Genomic DNA, 18,859 nt, shown 5'->3' with positions numbered 1-18,859 from the left:
GGCGGGAAAATACATTGATACGTATGAGGGGCGGTAATATACATTGATACGTATGAGGGGCGGTAATATACATTGATACGTATGAGGGGCGGTAATATACATTGATACGCATGAGCGGTTGAAATATACATTGATGCGTATAAGAGGGGGGGTGGGGGTGGTAATATACATTGATACGTATGAAGGGCGGTAAGATAAATTTATACGTATGAAGGGCGGTAAAATACATTGATACGTATGAGGGGCGGTAAGATAAATTTATACGTATGAAGGGCGGTAAAATACACTGATACGTATGAAGGGCGGTAAAATACATTGATACGTACGAGGGGCGGTAAGATACATTGATATGTATGGGGGCGGTAATATACATTGATACGTATGAGCGGCGGAACTATACATTGATGCGTATGAGGAGCGGGAATATACATTGATGCGTATGAGGGGCGGTAATAAAAATTGATACGTATGAGCGGCGGTAATATACATTGATGCGTATGGGGGGCAGTAATATACATTGATACGTATGAGGGGCGGTAATATACATTGATATGTATGAGCGGCGGTAATATACATTGATACGTATGAGGGGCGCTAGAATATATTGATACGTATGAGGGGCGGTAAAATATATTGATACGTATGAGGGGCGTTAATATACATTGATATGTATGAGCGGCGGTAATATACATTGATATGTATGAGCGGCGGTAATATACATTGATACGTATGAGGGGCGGTAGAATATATTGATACGTATGAGGGGCGGTAAAATATATTGATACGTATGAGGGGCGGTAAAATACATTGATACGTTTGAGGGGCGGTAAAATATATTGATAGGTATGAGGGGCGGTAAAATACATTGATACGTATGAAGGGCGGTAAAATACATTGATACGAATGAGATGTGGAATGTACATTGACACGTTACTCTTGAGGGGTAGTTGCATGCAATTAAATTGAAAGCATTTAAAAATAGTTTTGTGTGCTTTTAGAATGTGGAAGAACATGAAGACATGAGACGTGAATACCCTGAGTAAGCGTTTGTGTGTTAATATATATGCTGATATGTTTACACAATATAATGGGGGAAATTAGGGGATTAATGGGAGTGAGTCAAATTAAGCCGTTTTGGCAACAGTGCTATGGGGCAAGGAGTGATGACAAAAAGCTGACCGGGAAAATAGTATGTCCATTTGGCGTAAGGATTGTCGATGGCACCGACGAGTTTAATTGGGTGGTTAGTTGTCCTGGTAACTGTTTATGTCTGTTTTGTTTCTTTGGATTTCTGTGGTTTCTTGAAGATTCCTATTTTTCCAGTAATTGATATGGCTATGGAGATATTTTTTAATTCTTGCCAGGAAATATCGTAGTCAGAATTATTGATAACATATTCCGCGTGGGCAGATTTCATATAGGAATTGGCAACGGAGGTATTGTGTTCATTTTCATCTGGTGGTTATGAGGCGTAAAATATCTCCAATATAATTCTCCCCACTCTTACATGTGATCCCAAGCACTCAAACAATTAAGAAATTGTTAGCCAGAAAAAGTTCCATGTCTGTGGGATAATATTAATAAAAAAAAAGAACATGTAATTGTTATTATTGCAAATGAAGGATAGAATGAGATTTTTACGTCCCGTCGCGTTTTTATTTTCTCTTCACAACAAAATGCGGGAAAAGCAGCTCTAAAATATCTGCAGATATTGTAGGCTGGGTCCCGTCTCTTCAAATCACCATAACGGTATGTAAGTTGGTGATGCGCAGAAAGAGCCGGGAACCAGCTCATGAGGAAAACGGAAGTTACAAGAGTTACGCATCTTCGGGACATGCGCATAACCGTGCATACTTTCGGGTAGGTAAAGTTTGACAGTAGACTGTCAAAATAAATGACAGCAAGAAATTCTAACAGGTCAAGCGGATAAGACACGACAAGTACACAACACAACCTAGTCATGGCTCATCTTCAGCTCAAAGAGGGAGAGTATACATCAACTATTTATGGATTGGTAAGTGTCTGTAACCAAGGTAAACAGTTCATGTAAACTTTCATCCGAATTGTATGAGTGTTAAGAAGATGTATGAAGGTGACAAGTGACGGTACGCAGCATTTTTGCGATTTGTAGTTGATATGTAGATAGTTGCTTTCACCGTTAGAAGGCCTTACATATATATCTTGTTATTAGATTGAACAGATTGTAGAAATGCATCCACAGATACTTCTTAAAAGTAAAATAACGGTAAGATTTATTTCATGCTGATAACCACAGATGTTCGATTCTTTCAAAACATTACTTGACATGTGGAAAGTGTAAATCGACTCTACTCTTGCTTAATATTTAAATCCACTTTCAAACATTTCATGATTTTGGTTTTCATGCATGCCTTGCCAACCACTGGGCAACCAGTATTGATAACAAGAAGCTTTTGTTGTTTCACTGCCGACACAAACCAGAATACTTGAATCTGTTCTGCCTATCTTTATCTTTATGTCAAAGTGTAGCCTGGGGAGCAGAGCCAATAATAGTTATAAACACAGAAAAGTGACAGTTGGTAGTTACCAGATACAACAACCTTTTATGTAAGAATGTACATCCTCATTGGCGTAATAGGGATGGGTAGTGGAGGTTTAAAGTGTATCACAATATTTTGTTATGCACAAGGCCGTATTGCGATACATATCACGATACACTGTATAATTCTTAATTGTGAATTCAGAAGCAATCTGTTACATTAAAGTATGAATTGAAGTCCATAAATGGAACAAGATGCTGGTACAACATAATGTTGACTCATTCAAGTATGTAACATTAAACACATGATGGAAACTGCTATTTGATATCACCCGATATATCGAGCATGAAAATATGATATTGTGATAAGCATGATAAGTATCCTGGAAGAAATGAACCTCAATAAGCCGAAATACCGGTAATACCGCACACCCTTACAGCTTGTGGATCATCATTGTGATAGAGCCTCACCCTGGAAGGCTCACTTTGGCGCTCAGTGTTAGGGGATAAAACAAGGACTGGTCTGCTTAGAGTCTACATACTGTTTCTGAGTGGGGTATGCATCTGAAACTGCAAAATGATATCTCAGTGGGCTAGCACTATAAGACAAGCATAAGTCCAAACTGGTACCAGCAGCCACTCATAAACAAGTGCATGAACATTGATACATGAGTGTAGTAATCTTAAACACAACGTTGAGCCCGATTTTCCCTCGACTCACCAGTCGCATCCCCCAGCTGAGCAGAATCATATAGTTTCTATTTTTGAATATCAAATTCACCTTGATTATGTTAACTGGTTTGTCTGCACCATTCCCATGCTTGTGGGTTTGAACTTTCACCTAAAGTGGTAAGCACCTAGTACCAATGATCTAGACCTGCATCACTTTGGGCTTCACTACCACATTAAGCTGAAATGCAGCGATATTAATTATAAGTGTGTACTGTTGAAAACAGTGTCTCAAAGATGTATGTCAAGGTAATGAATGGAACACTAACTGCATTCAGTAGGAAGTTTCCATGTTCTTTTTTGTGTGTTTTAACATGGTCAGTGACATACATGCTGTACTGTAATTGCTGTCAGCCTATATTTAGCATAGTGTAACATAGTTTATCACCAAACATGTATTGCAGATCAAAGACCAGCGCTATAATGAAGCTGTTCAGTTGCTCAACAACCAGCTGCAGAGTCATCCGAAGGTACGAATGTCTCGATAGTGCAGTATAAGCTGTCAAACAAAACTGTGTTATGTTTGGGGATATTCTCTCATCAAGTTAATCCCTCCAACAATCCCTAGAGCATATATTTTATTTATCAGTAAAAGCTATCTAATATGGATCAAGAATGCATCCCAATTCTCTGTACACTAAATAATTCTAAGTGTTTTGTTGCCAGTCTCGGTCAGCGCTGTCATTGCTGGCCTACTGCTACTACCAGATGCAGGACTTTGTGAACGCAGCTGACAGCTATGAGCAGCTGACCCTGATGCAGCCGGATGTGGAGGAGTATCGCCTGTATTATGCCCAGGCCCTTCATAAAGCCTGTCTCTACCAGGAGGCCATGAAGGTGGCCTGTCAGATCGACAACCCGGCCTACCAGGGACAGGTACACTCTAACTCTCAGTGGGTGGGGGAGAAGTTAAAGGGTAAGGGGGTATTGGTTGGTCAGATTGATAACCCACCTTGTCTACCAGGGACAGGTTCACTCTCAGTGACCAGGGATGGTGGGTTGTCACAATGTGTGGCAGTTAAAGGGAGACAATTGCCTTTTGTCAGAGTATCGGCCCAGTCTATCATGCAAAATGCAAAGGAACACTGTGAAAATGTTGTTTTGTTAATTCATACCTATTGGTGACTGAAATTAGTGAAATTAAATCATTCAGATACTGACCACTTAAACTTAATACACAAATATGGTACTGACTATTGTGTCTCTCCTGCTAAGATAGTGTGGGGCCCAGTCATCTAAATCATCTATCTGTGATACGGAGTTGCGTCCCTTCAGCAAGCCGGGAACCTGTGATGTGGTTTACATCCAGATTCCCCCTGATTAGGTTTCTAGGTTTGTCTGCACCATACCCTCTCATGGGTTTCATCAAAGTGGTAAACATCTGAGACCTGCATCAATTCAGCTTTCCTCTCACATCAAGCTGACATGCAATGATATGACTGAAATACTGTTCAAACCAAACTCACACACACTGCTAACATAGAAGATACGGTTAAGCTTAGCTTGTGTCCTCTATGATAGCCTTTGCTTAAAAATGTGGACATTTATCATTCATTAAGCTTTCTACAAGTTGAAATGGGTATGCTGAAGTCTCATGCTGTGAATGGTGACTGTTATTTTTACAGATCACCAAGCTGCAGGCTGCCATCAAGTACGGAGAGGAGGATCTGCCTGGAGCCAAGGTAACCTCTTCATGTAATGAGACCTATGTCTCAACAAACCCTTAATTTCATACACTGATCTGGGTAGGGAGTGCTCGGGGGTGCACCCCACTTTTTTTAGTCCACACTGGATATAATTGGTAACCAATGTGTAAACATAGGACAACTCTATAGCTTAATTATTGGGTGATGTGTTTTCAACGACAATTTCACATTTGTATTCTTCTGGCTTGTGTGTAAAGTGAACCGCTCCTTTTAAGAAATGCTCTATCTGTGCCTGTTGTTTCTTTGAATCATCATTACCTTCTTTTAACAAAAAGAAGTTTGGGGTGTTGGTGACTGAGGTGGAGATGTCTTCGTGGTTGTTTTAGAGCCTGGTGGAGCAGTGTCCAGCTGACGACCCTGACACAGAGGTCAACTTTGGCTGTCTGCTGTTCAAGGTGAGTGTCTCATCCCTTGACTCATTCAGTTCATTGTCGACCAGAGTTTTAATTGTACCAGTAAATAATATGTGAAGTGTATGAGCCTCTATGCATGTTCTGTGGTAAGACAAAATCAAGACATTTTTGCTACTTTTTTAAAAACAGTAAACACCATAAAAAAATGGAAAGTGGACAACTAGTTACGAGCTAATGAGCATTTACAAAGTACAATGAAAGTCTGTTTGCTCAAGAACTGGGGAATTTCACACAACTGGATGTTGACTTATCCAGAGTTCAAGACCAGGGCCCACTTGCAAAAAACGATCTTAGAGCTAAGACTATCGTAAGCCTATGTTAATGTATGGGAGTTAAGATCTTCTTAGCGCTAAGATCGCTTAGGGTGAGTGGGCCCAGGAATTGTCTCTATGAGTCTGTATAACAAAGGTGTTAAAAACATTCTGCTTGAACCATAAAATGACATTGGCTTAAAACAATTTACATGACTTGTGAGTTAATAAGGTTTAACTGTAGTTCTTTGTTCTGAGACAGATCCTGGCCAATTGTATACATTTCAGTCTTCACATGATGATGTTTCAGGAAGGGAGGTTTGAGGAGGCCTGTCAGAAGTTCTCGACTGCGATGCAGATTGTAGGCTACAAGCCAGACCTGTCCTACAACATAGCACTGTGCCACTACATGATGAAGCAGTACGCCCCTGCTCTCAAACACATCGCAGACATCATAGAGAGAGGCATCAGGGAGCACCCAGGTACGGAACTACTTCAAGTCTTGTATGACAGCATGTTACAGAGTGTCCCGCCTCATTATGTTGCGGGTACTGGTGGCTCAGATGACTTCTCATTGTTTGGTTATTTTTTCAGAACTTAGCGTCGGCATGACAACTGAGGGTATTGATGTACGCAGCGTCGGCAACACGCTTACCCTTCATGAGACTGCACTGATCGAGGCCTTCAACCTCAAGGCAGCCATTGAATACCAACTGAAGAACTGTGAGTTAGGTTACCTGTACACATCATGCATACATGCAAGCAACGATACAGCTTTTTGGAAAAGGGGCGTTTTGTGATTTGGCAAATTACGTTCAGTGATCGCGTAATTTTGTTAAAAAATTATCACCAAATGAGTTAGTCATAGTGTGGGTATGTGTTTACTTTCCGTATTCCCGTTCGCCTATAACATTCCTAAATACATAATGCTTGGTATGCTTAGAATAGAAGAATTGACTGTTTGGAAGAATACATTGAAGACAGAAATCAGAAATCTCGTGATATGTTGTGTTGTCATGTTATGCTTTTCTCCAGCACTGAAAGTTGCTGTTGTAGTTGAGGCAGCCTGTGAGGCCTTGACGGATATGCCTCCACGGTCGGAGGAGGAGTTGGACGCAGTGACGCTGCACAACCAGGGGCTGATGAACATGGAGCAGAACGCCACGCAGGGATTCCAGAAGATGCAGTTCCTGCTGCAGCAAAACCCCTTCCCCCCTGAGACCTTCGGCAACCTCCTCCTCCTCTACATCAAGTATGAGGTCAGTACCTAAGTAGGGGTTCAGTACTTTGAATATGAGGTCGGGACCTCAAGTGGGTGGTCAGTACCTCAAGTTGGAGGTCAGTACCTCAGTTAGAAGGTCAGTACTTCAAGTTAGACAGTACATCAGGTGGGAGGTCAGTACCTCAAGTGGGAGGCCAGTACCTCAAGTGGGAGGCCAGTACCTCAAGTGGGAGGTCAGTACCTCAGGTAGGAGGTCAGTACTTCAAGTTAGTCAGTACCTCAGGTGGGAGGTCAGTACCTCAAGTGGGAGCTCAGTACCTCAATTGGGAGCTCAGTACCTCAGGTAGGAGGTCAGTACCTCAATTGGGAGGTCAGTACCTCAGGTGGGAGGTCAGCACTTCAAGTTAGTCAGTACCTCAGGTGGGAGGTCAGTACCACAAGTGGGAGGCCAGTACCTCAAGTGGGAGGCCAGTACCTCAATTGGGAGGTCAGTACCTCAGGTGGGAGGTCAGTACTTCAAGTTAGTCAGTACCTCAGGTGGGAGGTCAGTACCTCAAGTGGGAGGCCAGTACCTCAAGTGGGAGGTCAGTACCTCAAGTTAGTCAGTACCTCAGGTGGGAGGTCAGTACCTCAGGTGGGAGGTCAGTACCTCAAGTTAGTCAGTACCTCAGGTGGGAGGCCAGTACCTCAATTGGGAGGTCAGTACCTCAATTGGGAGGTCAGTACCTCAAGTGGGAGGTCAGTACCTCAATTGGGAGGTCAGTACCTCAGGTAGGAGGTCAGTACTTCAAGTTAGTCAGTACCTCAGGTGGGAGGTCAGTACCTCAAGTGGGAGGTCAGTACCTCAAGTGGGAGGCCAGTACCTCAAGTGGGAGGTCAGTACTTCAAGTTATTAAGTACGTCAGGTGGGTGGTCAGTACCTCAAGTGGGAGGCCAGTACCTCAATTGCGAGGTCAGTACCTCAAGTAGGAGGTCAGTACCTCAGTTAGGAGGTCAGTACTTCAAGTTAGACAGTACATCAGGTGGGAGGTCAGTACCTCAAGTGGGAGGCCAGTACCTCAAGTAGGAGGTCAGTACCTCAAGTGGGAGGTCAGTACTTCAAGTTATTAAGTACGTCAGGTGGGTGGTCAGTACCTCAAGTGGGAGGTCAGTACCTCAGGTGGGAGGTCAGTACCTCAAGTAGGAGGTCAGTACCTCAAGTTGGAGGTCAGTACCTCAGTTAGGAGGTCAGTACTTCAAGTTAGACAGTACATCAGGTGGGAGGTCAGTACCTCAAGTGGGAGGCCAGTACCTCAGGTGGGAGGTCAGTACCTCAGGTGAGAGGTCAGTACCTCAAGTGAGAGGTCAGTTCCTCAAGTGGGAGGTCAGTACCTCAAGTGGGAGGCCAGTACCTCAGGTGGGAGGTCAGTACCTCAAGTGGGAGGCCAGCACCGCAAGTGGGAGGCCAGTACTTCAAGTTAGTCAGTACCTCAGGTGGGAGGTCAGTACTTCAAATGGGAATTTATTTCCTCAAGTGGGAGGCTAGTACCTCAAGTGGGAGGTCAGTTATTTGAAAATGAGGTCGGTACTTCAAGAACAAGTTTGAGGTCAGAACTTCAAGTACAAAGTCATAATAAGTTAGAGGCCAGTACATCATGTTCTAGCTCCGGGTGCCATTGAACAAAGCGATCTTAGCACTAAGATTATCGTAACACCCATACCTTAACATAGACTTAGGACAGTCGTAGAGCTAAGGTTGTTTTGACAACGGCACCGAGTACTTCAAGAACAAGTAGGAGGTCAAGGGTATTAGAAACATTACTTGTTTGTTGCATTACACAACTCTTTTCATACAGCAAATGATAATCCTTGATATTACATTAAGTAATACGTTACCACTGTTATACCGAGGCTGTTGTCTCCCACAACTGCTGCTATAGCGAAATCTACCACAGAGATCTCAATTACCTCATGCAGCACGTGCGTAGCCACCTAGCTGCCATGTGACACCCTTCACTCTTGTCTCTTCGCTTGCTCTAGCAAGACGTACAATAAACTGCTCAAGCGTTCCTGTTTCTCCGACCATACGGTGATATTTATTACTGTTTATTCTCTCTAATAAACTGTGCTTTTACGGGGTGTTTGCTCTAACTACGCTTGGAATTATTTTTCCCGCCAAGAGGAAATATTTTTCCCGCCCTTTTTTTCTACATACTTGCGGGGTGTCTCGTATGCACGTTGCGTCTTACGTTCCCCTGTTCTAGTATATCTTGGGTTTTTTACATCACTTATTCCTCTATATGTTATATGTGTATGTTCTATATTCGCATTGCTCGTTTATTTTCTGGTGAAAATACTCGTTTGTGACTATTTGTGGTGCGTGTGTTGTAACCATGTTTTGGGTTTTTTACATCACTTATTCCTCTATATGTTATATGTGTATGTTCTATATTCGCATTGCTCGTTTATTTTCTGGTGAAAATACTCGTTTGTGACTATTTGTGGTGCGTGTGTTGTAACCATGTTTTGCTCTAGGTTCATAGTACAAACAAAATGTCTGACATGGATGTTTCGCCGTCCTCTACCCCCTCTAACCCCGCAACCAGGAGCTGCGGGGTGTTCCGCAAGCGAGCGCTACCGGCTGTATGTGCTGTAAGTCACGGAGACACTTACTTGGCTGCAGCGGCCAGTCTGGTCGAAGGTTCTCCCACGGACCGTGACCAGCGCATTTACAACTGCCTGCTCAGTTTAAATGCTTCCCTGGAGTACGTTGCCGAGGACTCTTGGCACACACTTGCTCTTGTTGGGTCCCTGCATAGGCGCCTGGGTGCCGCTCCTAACCGGAGCGCGCCCCAGGCTGCTGCCGCCGGTAGGTCTGAGGGGTCGGGTTCTTCTTCCTCTCGGAAGAAGCCCTGCCCTGAGGCCTCCGGTATGGGCAATCAGCTGCCCTTTCACGGGAAGACGGGGAACTGGGGGAGCCCAAGTCGTCTAAGGACGGCAAGGGCCCCTCCAGGTGACTCTCATTGGAGGGGTTCGTATGCCGACAGCGCCAACTTCGGTTGGCCCTTAGGCGAACCTGAGTCACTTGGCCCTGGACAATTGCGCCTGCCGCAGCCTGTCCGGCCCCCTCTCCTTCCCCAGTGGGAGCCAGACTCCAGACTTACTGGGAGAATTTGGAACAAGTGTTCGACGACCCGTGGGTGGTCAACACGATTCGGTACGGCTATCGGCTTGATCTCAAAGCGAATCCGCCGCTCACCGTTGCCCCGTTGGCAGGTTTCGATTCGGAAACCGATCTTCCCATCCTCGCCGATGCCATTGGCAGGTTGGTGGAGAAGGGGCAGTACGGGAGTTAGCTCTACCAGAAATAAAACCGGGGTTTTGCTCCAGGATATTTCTTGTTCCCAAGTAGGACAGTGCCGAACTCAAAATGATTCATACGTCCGCTCCCTGGCTGTTCACCCGGTTCACCACCCCCATAGTGGGGTTCCTCCACAGGAGGGGTGTCAGGTACTTCATGTACCTGGACGACTTGCTAGTTGCAAATTGAATGACGGACGTGCTGTCTCGTCAGCTTGATTTTGCACTTTGGCTCTTGGAGCAATTGGGGTGGATTGTCAATCTCCCCAAGAGCGAGTTAACCCCCTCACAGAACTTGAAGTTCTTCGGAGGTCGGTTCGACACGGTGACCCATCGCCTCTTTGTCCCCCCAGACCGGTGGCAAAAGATTCAGGCGATGATTGCCAAAGTCTTAGCGGTGCCACAGACTGTTCACTTTTGGGAACAGCTGTAAGGGCTACTTGTGTCCGCCCTGGACTGCACCGATCGGGGTCGTCTCCAACTCCGCCCGCTGCAACGGTTTCCAATCCAGTTGTTAGCACAGGAGGAGAACAGTGCGACCGTCGCCCTCGTAGATCGGTCCCTTACAATGACTTATCAGGAGTCTCTATGCGGCCCTACCGGGCCACGTTGAACCTGTATACAGACGCCTCTCTAGTGGGCTGGGGCGCCCATCTAGAGGGGGAGGTGAGCTCGGGGCTGTGGTGCGTAGAAGAACTAGGTCTTCACATCAATTGTCTCGAGTTCAAGGCAGTGATAAACGCAGTCAATCACTGGAAGCATCGTCTCGTCGACGCCCGGCTCATGCTGGCGACCGACAACACGACGGTAGTGTCCTATGTGAACAAACTGGAGGGAACCCACAGTCACTCGCTACTCGATCTCACGTTCGAGATTTACGCTCTGGTGGACAGTGTCCCGTGCCAGGTACGCGCCTGTCACATCCCAGGTGTGCGGAATGTACTGGCCGAAGCTCTATCGAGGCCTCGGGATCCGAGCCCCACAGAGTGGATGCTCAACCCAGTAGTGTTTCAGTGGCTGTGCGAACGTTTGGGTCGTCTGATGGTCGACCTGTTCGCAACCGGGTTCAACAATCAACTACCGTTGTTTGTATCACCAGTCCCGGACCCGAGGGCCATCGATTACGATGCCCTCGCGTTAGTCTGGACGGGCATGGACGCTTATGCTTACCCACCGACGGCGTTGATACCACTCATTCTAAGCCGGCTCCGCGGAGTTCGCTGTCGAATATTATTGATCGCGCCCATGTGGCAGAACGGATCGTGGTATCCTGACTTGCTGACCCAGGTCATGCAGTCGCCACTCCCACTGCCTGTGAGACCGGATCTCCTGATCCACCCACACACCGTCAGCTTCATCCAAACGCAGGGCAGTTCAATCTGCACGCGTGGATGTTGTCACCGAGCGTCTGAGGAGTAAAGGTTTTTCTCGTCGGGTGTCTCGAGCATACGTTAGTATGCATGTGATTCTACCCAGAAGGTGTATAATGCACGTTGGGTTATTTTCACGAAGTGGTGTTGCAAACATCACATTCATTCGCCAGATAAGGTATCTGTGCAGGATATTGCTCGTTTCATGTCTTACTTACGAAAGACCCGGAAACTCTCTGGGGGTTCCATTGCCAACTATGTATCTTCCGTTGCTACGGTAGGGGACGTTGCTATGGGTACCAGTCTCTCATAAGAGCCGGTGATTCAGGGTATTATCAAGGGTTTCAAACAGCAAGATCTTCAGAAAGGCCGCCTTCGGGCACCGGCCTGGGATCTTTCCTTAGTGTTGAAATCACTTACGGAAGCTCCGTATGAACCCTTGAGTAGTGCTTCATTCCGGCATGTGACTTGGTAAACAGCATTTCTCCTCTCCTTTGACATGGGCCAAACGGAGAGAGAATTCACTGTAAGATCACTCAAGGAAATCTTACATCCTGCTGATACTGAGGACAGATCGCTGTGTCCGGTTAGGGCCCTTAAGTATTATCTTAAGGCTTCGAATGAACGCAGACAAGGGCGTGACCATCTGTTCATATCGTGTAACCCTAATCGCACTGTTGACATAACTCGCAACTCGATTGCGTTATGGCTTCGTTCTGTCGTCAATCTGGCGTACCGATCTCGGGGGTTACTGGTAGCGGGGTCAAACCCGCACGAGATCAGGGCGCTAGCGGCAACATTTGCCCTACACTCGAATATCTCTGTTCGCAGAATATTACGAGGTTGTTACTGGCGTTCTGACTTGGTTTCTGCCAATCATTACCTCAAACAGGTCGCTGATGACGACGTTGGGAGTGTGCACCATCTTGGGCCGCTGATCGCGGGGCCTAAGGGGTGTGCCCAGCGCAATTCCGAACTCCTCAGGCGTCAGACCTTGCATGGTGGTCAATCTGGGTCGACTCCAATGTTCCCACTGCCGTGGGTACAGGAGTTGGGGTCCCGCAAACCAGCGCACTCACACCACAGGTGAGGGCGGATTTTTGTGTGCTTTGTCCTTATTTGTATTTTCACAATTATGTATTTAATTGTCTGTCGTGTATCCCAACCTTGTGATGCATGCTTAGAAATACTGGAATTAGGTCACGCGCCTAATGCATACTTTCAGTAGGCTTGCTCTGGGATATACGGTCCGAATGAAATTAATTTCCCTCTTTTCGACTGTTTAACCTGATCTAGTATTTAGCTCACGCGGATACAGTGTTCTCATCCGCTGCGGCGATGAAATACCTATCCAGTGGGGCCGTTTGGAGTCACCAATCGTTTTGGCAATGACGATTGAGCCTTACGGTATGCGCTTGACAGTGCTTTGGTATTCCTATAGGGTAACGCCTAGCTAGGTGCATGCGCATCGAGTGCTTCCGCCTTGGTGTTTACTTCCGCTGGTCGGAAGGAACGCTAGCAGTCAGGATTCGGGTTGTAGGTGCTCCCCACCGCTTACTGTGGTAACGGTGGTATAACAGTGGTAACGTATTACTTAATGTAATTTGTAGAATTTTCCTATTCGGAATATTCTATAAGTAATACGTTACCACTGGGCTGCTGCCCGCCCGTCCGTCCCCCGAGCACTTGCTCTCGCAAGAGACAAGAGTGAAGGGTGTCACATGGCAGCTAGGTGGCTACGCACGTGCTGCATGAGGTAATTGAGATCTCTGTGGTAGATTTCGCTATAGCAGCAGTTGTGGGAGACAACAGCCTCGGTATAACAGTGGTAACGTATTACTTATAGAATATTCCGAATAGGAAAATTCTACAAGTTTCAGGAAAAGACTGATATTGATAGACTGCAGTGGTGTCAACTGTGTGCCGCAGACATGATGTCTGGGAGTATGTAAATACATGCTTCATCAATGTGCTGCTGTAAAGCTTTCAGTACTATGTTGTCTCCCTGTGTACCAGCAGTATGATCTTTTCTTTCAGTACTATGATCTAGCAGCTGATGTCTTGGCTGAGAACGCCCATCTCACGTACAAGTACCTCACTCCGGTAAGTCCTTCTTCCTTATACGAGCCGGGAACGTCTGTCTCATGTACATGTCTCATAGTGGCTAAGAGCACCCATATCACAAATATGTCTTGTAATGGCCAAGAATGTCCATCTCGCATACAATACCTCACCCGTAAACCAATCATATTGTGTAATGCACATGACATTTGTACGTATGTGCTTCTATGGTTTCACAGAAGCATAGTCCCATGTGTATTGTATGTGATGTGTAGTGCTGTCTGCTCCTTGTGTATCGTGTAGTGTAGACGAGTCATACGTAGTCTGTAATGAACCATGTTATTATTTAGCTTAAAGATTGTGGGTGCAATGTTAAGATTGAACTCCCTGACTTATTATTTGTCTGCTAGTACCTGTATGACTTCCTGGAGGCGGTCATCACACGGCAGACGTCTCCGGAGGAGGCGTATCGCAAGCTGGACGAGATGGCCTCCAAACAAACGGAAACACTTCGCAAACTAACTAAACAGGTAACAACAGGAATAAAGCCCGAAATCAGGAATCAGTTTCCTTTCTGTTAGAATAACACATACTTATCATGAACGTCAGAGGCTCAGTAGCGTGACATGTGTCGAAGGTCCTAGAGAATGAATGGTAAAGTTAGAGGCACAGTAACTTGACATGTGTCGAAGGTCCCGGAGAATGAATGGTAAAGTTAGAGGCACAGTAACTTGACATGTGTCGAAGGTCCCGGAGAATGAATGGCAAAGTTAGAGGCACAGTAACTTGACATATGTCGAAGGTCCCGGAGAATGAATGGTAAAGTTAGAGGCACAGTAACTTGACATGTGTCGAAGGTCCTAGAGAATGAGCGGCAAAGTTAGAGGCACAGTAACTTGACATGTGTCGAAGGTCCTAGAGAATGAATGCATGAGAACTGCCTTTGTGGCTGTATATATGTTTTCTCCTATGAAACTGCCAGACTGAGGAAGCTAAACCTTGGCATGCATGTTTCTCCTAATGATGACTAATTTTGTTCAAATTCTTTTTTAGGATTTTATTGTTTTTTTTAAAACAAATGGAAAAGTTATAAGAAATCTTTGTTATGTGTATGATGGCACTGAGTTGAATGTTGTGTTATGTAGGTGCAGGAAGCAAGACAGAATCACGACGACGATGCAGTCAAGCGAGCTGTTAATGAGTACGACGAGGCCCTGGAGAGGTGAGATAACTAAGTTTGTAGCTGATCTAATGGTTATCCTGATGGTGTGTGTGTGTTATGCTGATGGTGTGTGTGTGTGTTATCCTGATGGTGTGTGTATGTTATCTTGATGGCATGTGTTGTTATCCTGATGGTGTGTGTGTTATCCCGATGGTGTGTGTGTGTTATCCCGATGGGGTGTTTGTTATCTTGATCGTGTGTGTGTCATCCTGATGGTGTGTGTTATCCTGATGGTGTGTGTTATCCTGATGATGTGTGTGTGTTATCCTGATGATGTGTGTTATCCTGATGATGTGTGTTATCCTGATGATGTGTGTTATCCTGATGTGTGTGTGTTATCCTGATGATGTGTGTTATCGTGATGATGTGTGTTATCCTGATGATGTGTGTGTGTTATCCTGATGGTGTGTGTTATCCTGATGGTGTGTGTTATCCTGATGATGTGTGTTATCCTGATGATGTGTGTTATCCTAATGGTGTGTGTTATCCTGATGGTTTGTGTTATCCTGATGATGTGTGTTATCCTAATGGTGTGTGTTATCCTGATGGTTTGTGTTATCCTGATGGTGTGTGTTATCGTGATGATGTGTGTCTGTCATCCTGATGATGTGTGTGTGTTATCGTGATGGTGTGTGTTATCCTGATGATGTGTGTGTGTTATCCTGATGATGTGTGTTATCCTGATGATGTGTGTGTGTTATCCTGATGGTGTGTGTTATCCTGATGGTTTGTGTTATCCTGATGATGTGTGTTATCCTAATGGTGTGTGTTATCCTGATGGTTTGTGTTATCCTGATGGTGTGTGTTATCGTGATGATGTGTGTCTGTCATCCTGATGATGTGTGTGTGTTATCGTGATGGTGTGTGTTATCCTGATGATGTGTGTGTGTTATCGTGATGGTGTGTGTTATCCTGATGATGTGTGTGTGTTATCCTGATGGTGTGTGTTATCCTGATGATGTGTGTCTGTCATCCTGATGATGTGTGTTATCCTGATGATGTGTGTGTGTTATCCTGATGATGTGTGTTATCCTGATGGTGTGTGTTATCGTGATGGTGTGTGTTATCCTGATGATGTGTGTGTGTTATCCTGATGGTGTGTGTTATCCTGATGGTGTGTGTTATCCTGATGATGTGTGTTATCCTAATGGTGTGTGTTATCCTGATGGTTTGTGTTATCCTGATGATGTGTGTTATCCTGATGATGTGTGTTATCCTGATGATGTGTGTTATCCTGATGATGTGTGTTATCCTGATGATGTGTGTTATCCTGATGATGTGTGTTATCCTGATGGTGTGTGTTATCGTGATGATGTGTGTTATCCTGATGATGTGTGTGTGTTATCCTGATGGTGTGTGTTATCCTGATGGTGTGTGTTATCCTGATGATGTGTGTTATCCTAATGGTGTGTGTTATCCTGATGGTTTGTGTTATCCTGATGATGTGTGTTATCCTGATGATGTGTGTTATCCTGATGATGTGTGTTATCCTGATGATGGTGTGTGTGTTATCCTGATGGGGTGTTTGTTATCTTGATCGTGTGTGTGTCATCCTGATGGTGTGTGTCATCATGATGATGTGTGTTATCCTGATGGTGTGTGTTATCCTGATGATGTGTGTGTGTTATCCTGATGATGTGTGTTATCCTGATGATGTGTGTGTGTTATCCTGATGATGTGTGTTATCCTGATGATGTGTGTGTGTTATCCTGATGGTGTGTGTTATCCTGATGGTGTGTGTGTGTTATCCTGATGATGTGTGTTATCCTGATGATGTGTGTGTGTTATCCTGATGATGTGTGTGTGTTATCCTGATGATGTGTGTTATCCTGATGATGTGTGTGTGTTATCCTGATGATGTGTGTGTGTTATCCTGATGATGTGTGTGTGTTATCCTGATGGTGTGTGTGTGTTATCCTGATGATGTGTGTTATCCTGATGATGTGTGTTATCCTGATGATGTGTGTGTGTTATCCTGATGGTGTGTGTGTGTTATCCTGATGGTGTGTGTTATCCTGATGATGTGTGTTATCCTGATGATGTGTGTTATCCTGATGATGTGTGTTATCCTAATGGTTTGTGTTATCCTGATGATGTGTGTGTGTTATCCTGATGATGTGTGTGTGTTATCCTGACAGTGTGTTATCCTTATGATGTGTGTGTGTTATCCTGATGATACGTGTGTGTTATCCTGATGGTGTGTGTTATCCTGATGATGTGTGTGTGTTATCCTGATGGTGTGTGTTATCCTGATGATGTGTGTGTGTTATCCTGACAGTGTGTTATCCTTATGATGTGTGTGTGTTATCCTGATGATGTGTGTGTGTTATCCTGATGGTGTGTGTTATCCTGACAGTGTGTTATCCTGATGATGTGTGTGTGTTATCCTGACAGTGTGTTATCCTTATGATGTGTGTGTGTTATCCTGATGATACGTGTGTGTTATCCTGATGGTGTGTGTTATCCTGATGATGTGTGTGTGTTATCCTGACAGTGTGTTATCCTTATGATGTGTGTGTGTTATCCTGATGATACGTGTGTGTTATCCTGATGGTGTGTGTTATCCTGATGGTGTGTGTTATCCTGATGATGTGTGTGTGTTATCCTGACAGTGTGTTATCCTTATGATGTGTGTGTGTTATCCTGATGATGTGTGTGTGTTATCCTGATGGTGTGTGTTATCCTGATGATGTGTGTGTGTTATCCTGACAGTGTGTTATCCTTATGATGTGTGTGTGTTATCCTGATGATACGTGTGTGTTATCCTGATGATGTGTGTTATCCTGATGATGTGTGTGTGTTATCCTGATGATGTGTGTTATCCTGATGATGTGTGTGTGTTATCCTGATGATGTGTGTTATCCTGATGATGTGTGTGTGTTATCCTGATGGTGTGTGTTATCCTGATGGTGTGTGTGTGTTATCCTGATGATGTGTGTTATCCTGATGATGTGTGTGTGTTATCCTGATGATGTGTGTGTGTTATCCTGATGATGTGTGTTATCCTGATGATGTGTGTGTGTTATCCTGATGATGTGTGTGTGTTATCCTGATGATGTGTGTGTGTTATCCTGATGGTGTGTGTGTGTTATCCTGATGATGTGTGTTATCCTGATGATGTGTGTTATCCTGATGATGTGTGTGTGTTATCCTGATGGTGTGTGTGTGTTATCCTGATGGTGTGTGTTATCCTGATGATGTGTGTTATCCTGATGATGTGTGTTATCCTGATGATGTGTGTTATCCTAATGGTTTGTGTTATCCTGATGATGTGTGTGTGTTATCCTGATGATGTGTGTGTGTTATCCTGACAGTGTGTTATCCTTATGATGTGTGTGTGTTATCCTGATGATACGTGTGTGTTATCCTGATGGTGTGTGTTATCCTGATGATGTGTGTGTGTTATCCTGATGGTGTGTGTTATCCTGATGATGTGTGTGTGTTATCCTGACAGTGTGTTATCCTTATGATGTGTGTGTGTTATCCTGATGATGTGTGTGTGTTATCCTGATGGTGTGTGTTATCCTGACAGTGTGTTATCCTGATGATGTGTGTGTGTTATCCTGACAGTGTGTTATCCTTATGATGTGTGTGTGTTATCCTGATGATACGTGTGTGTTATCCTGATGGTGTGTGTTATCCTGATGATGTGTGTGTGTTATCCTGACAGTGTGTTATCCTTATGATGTGTGTGTGTTATCCTGATGATACGTGTGTGTTATCCTGATGGTGTGTGTTATCCTGATGGTGTGTGTTATCCTGATGATGTGTGTGTGTTATCCTGACAGTGTGTTATCCTGATGATGTGTGTGTGTTATCCTGATGATGTGTGTGTGTTATCCTGATGGTGTGTGTTATCCTGATGATGTGTGTGTGTTATCCTGACAGTGTGTTATCCTTATGATGTGTGTGTGTTATCCTGATGATACGTGTGTGTTATCCTGATGATGTGTGTTATCCTGATGATGTGTGTGTGTTATCCTGATGGTGTGTGTTATCCTGATGATGTGTGTCTGTCATCCTGATGA

General features: G+C 44.6%; 1 protein-coding gene across 1 annotated transcript in view; it reads left to right on the top strand.

Annotated features, from left to right (window-relative positions):
* The first annotated feature begins 1,833 nt into the window (after nucleotides 1–1,833).
* Nucleotides 1,834–18,859, top strand: part of LOC124118932 (tetratricopeptide repeat protein 30A-like) — a 32,764-nt gene continuing 15,738 nt past the window's right edge. Inside the window, exons 1-11 of the mRNA XM_048400766.1 lie at nucleotides 1,834–2,014; nucleotides 3,652–3,717; nucleotides 3,914–4,123; nucleotides 4,873–4,929; nucleotides 5,280–5,348; nucleotides 5,928–6,099; nucleotides 6,212–6,340; nucleotides 6,674–6,876; nucleotides 13,586–13,651; nucleotides 14,020–14,139; nucleotides 14,755–14,831. Of these exons, the coding sequence (XP_048256723.1) occupies nucleotides 1,961–2,014; nucleotides 3,652–3,717; nucleotides 3,914–4,123; nucleotides 4,873–4,929; nucleotides 5,280–5,348; nucleotides 5,928–6,099; nucleotides 6,212–6,340; nucleotides 6,674–6,876; nucleotides 13,586–13,651; nucleotides 14,020–14,139; nucleotides 14,755–14,831 (1,223 nt within the window). The 5' untranslated portion in view covers nucleotides 1,834–1,960. The remainder of the gene's footprint in view (nucleotides 2,015–3,651; nucleotides 3,718–3,913; nucleotides 4,124–4,872; nucleotides 4,930–5,279; nucleotides 5,349–5,927; nucleotides 6,100–6,211; nucleotides 6,341–6,673; nucleotides 6,877–13,585; nucleotides 13,652–14,019; nucleotides 14,140–14,754; nucleotides 14,832–18,859) is intronic.

This window comes from Haliotis rufescens, unplaced genomic scaffold (assembly GCF_023055435.1).
Source record: "Haliotis rufescens isolate VD_foot unplaced genomic scaffold, xgHalRufe1.0.p SCAF_20, whole genome shotgun sequence".
Lineage (NCBI taxonomy): Eukaryota > Metazoa > Mollusca > Gastropoda > Lepetellida > Haliotidae > Haliotis > Haliotis rufescens.
Note: the sequence above shows the minus strand (reverse complement) of the source record. Positions and strands in the feature narration are given on the sequence as shown.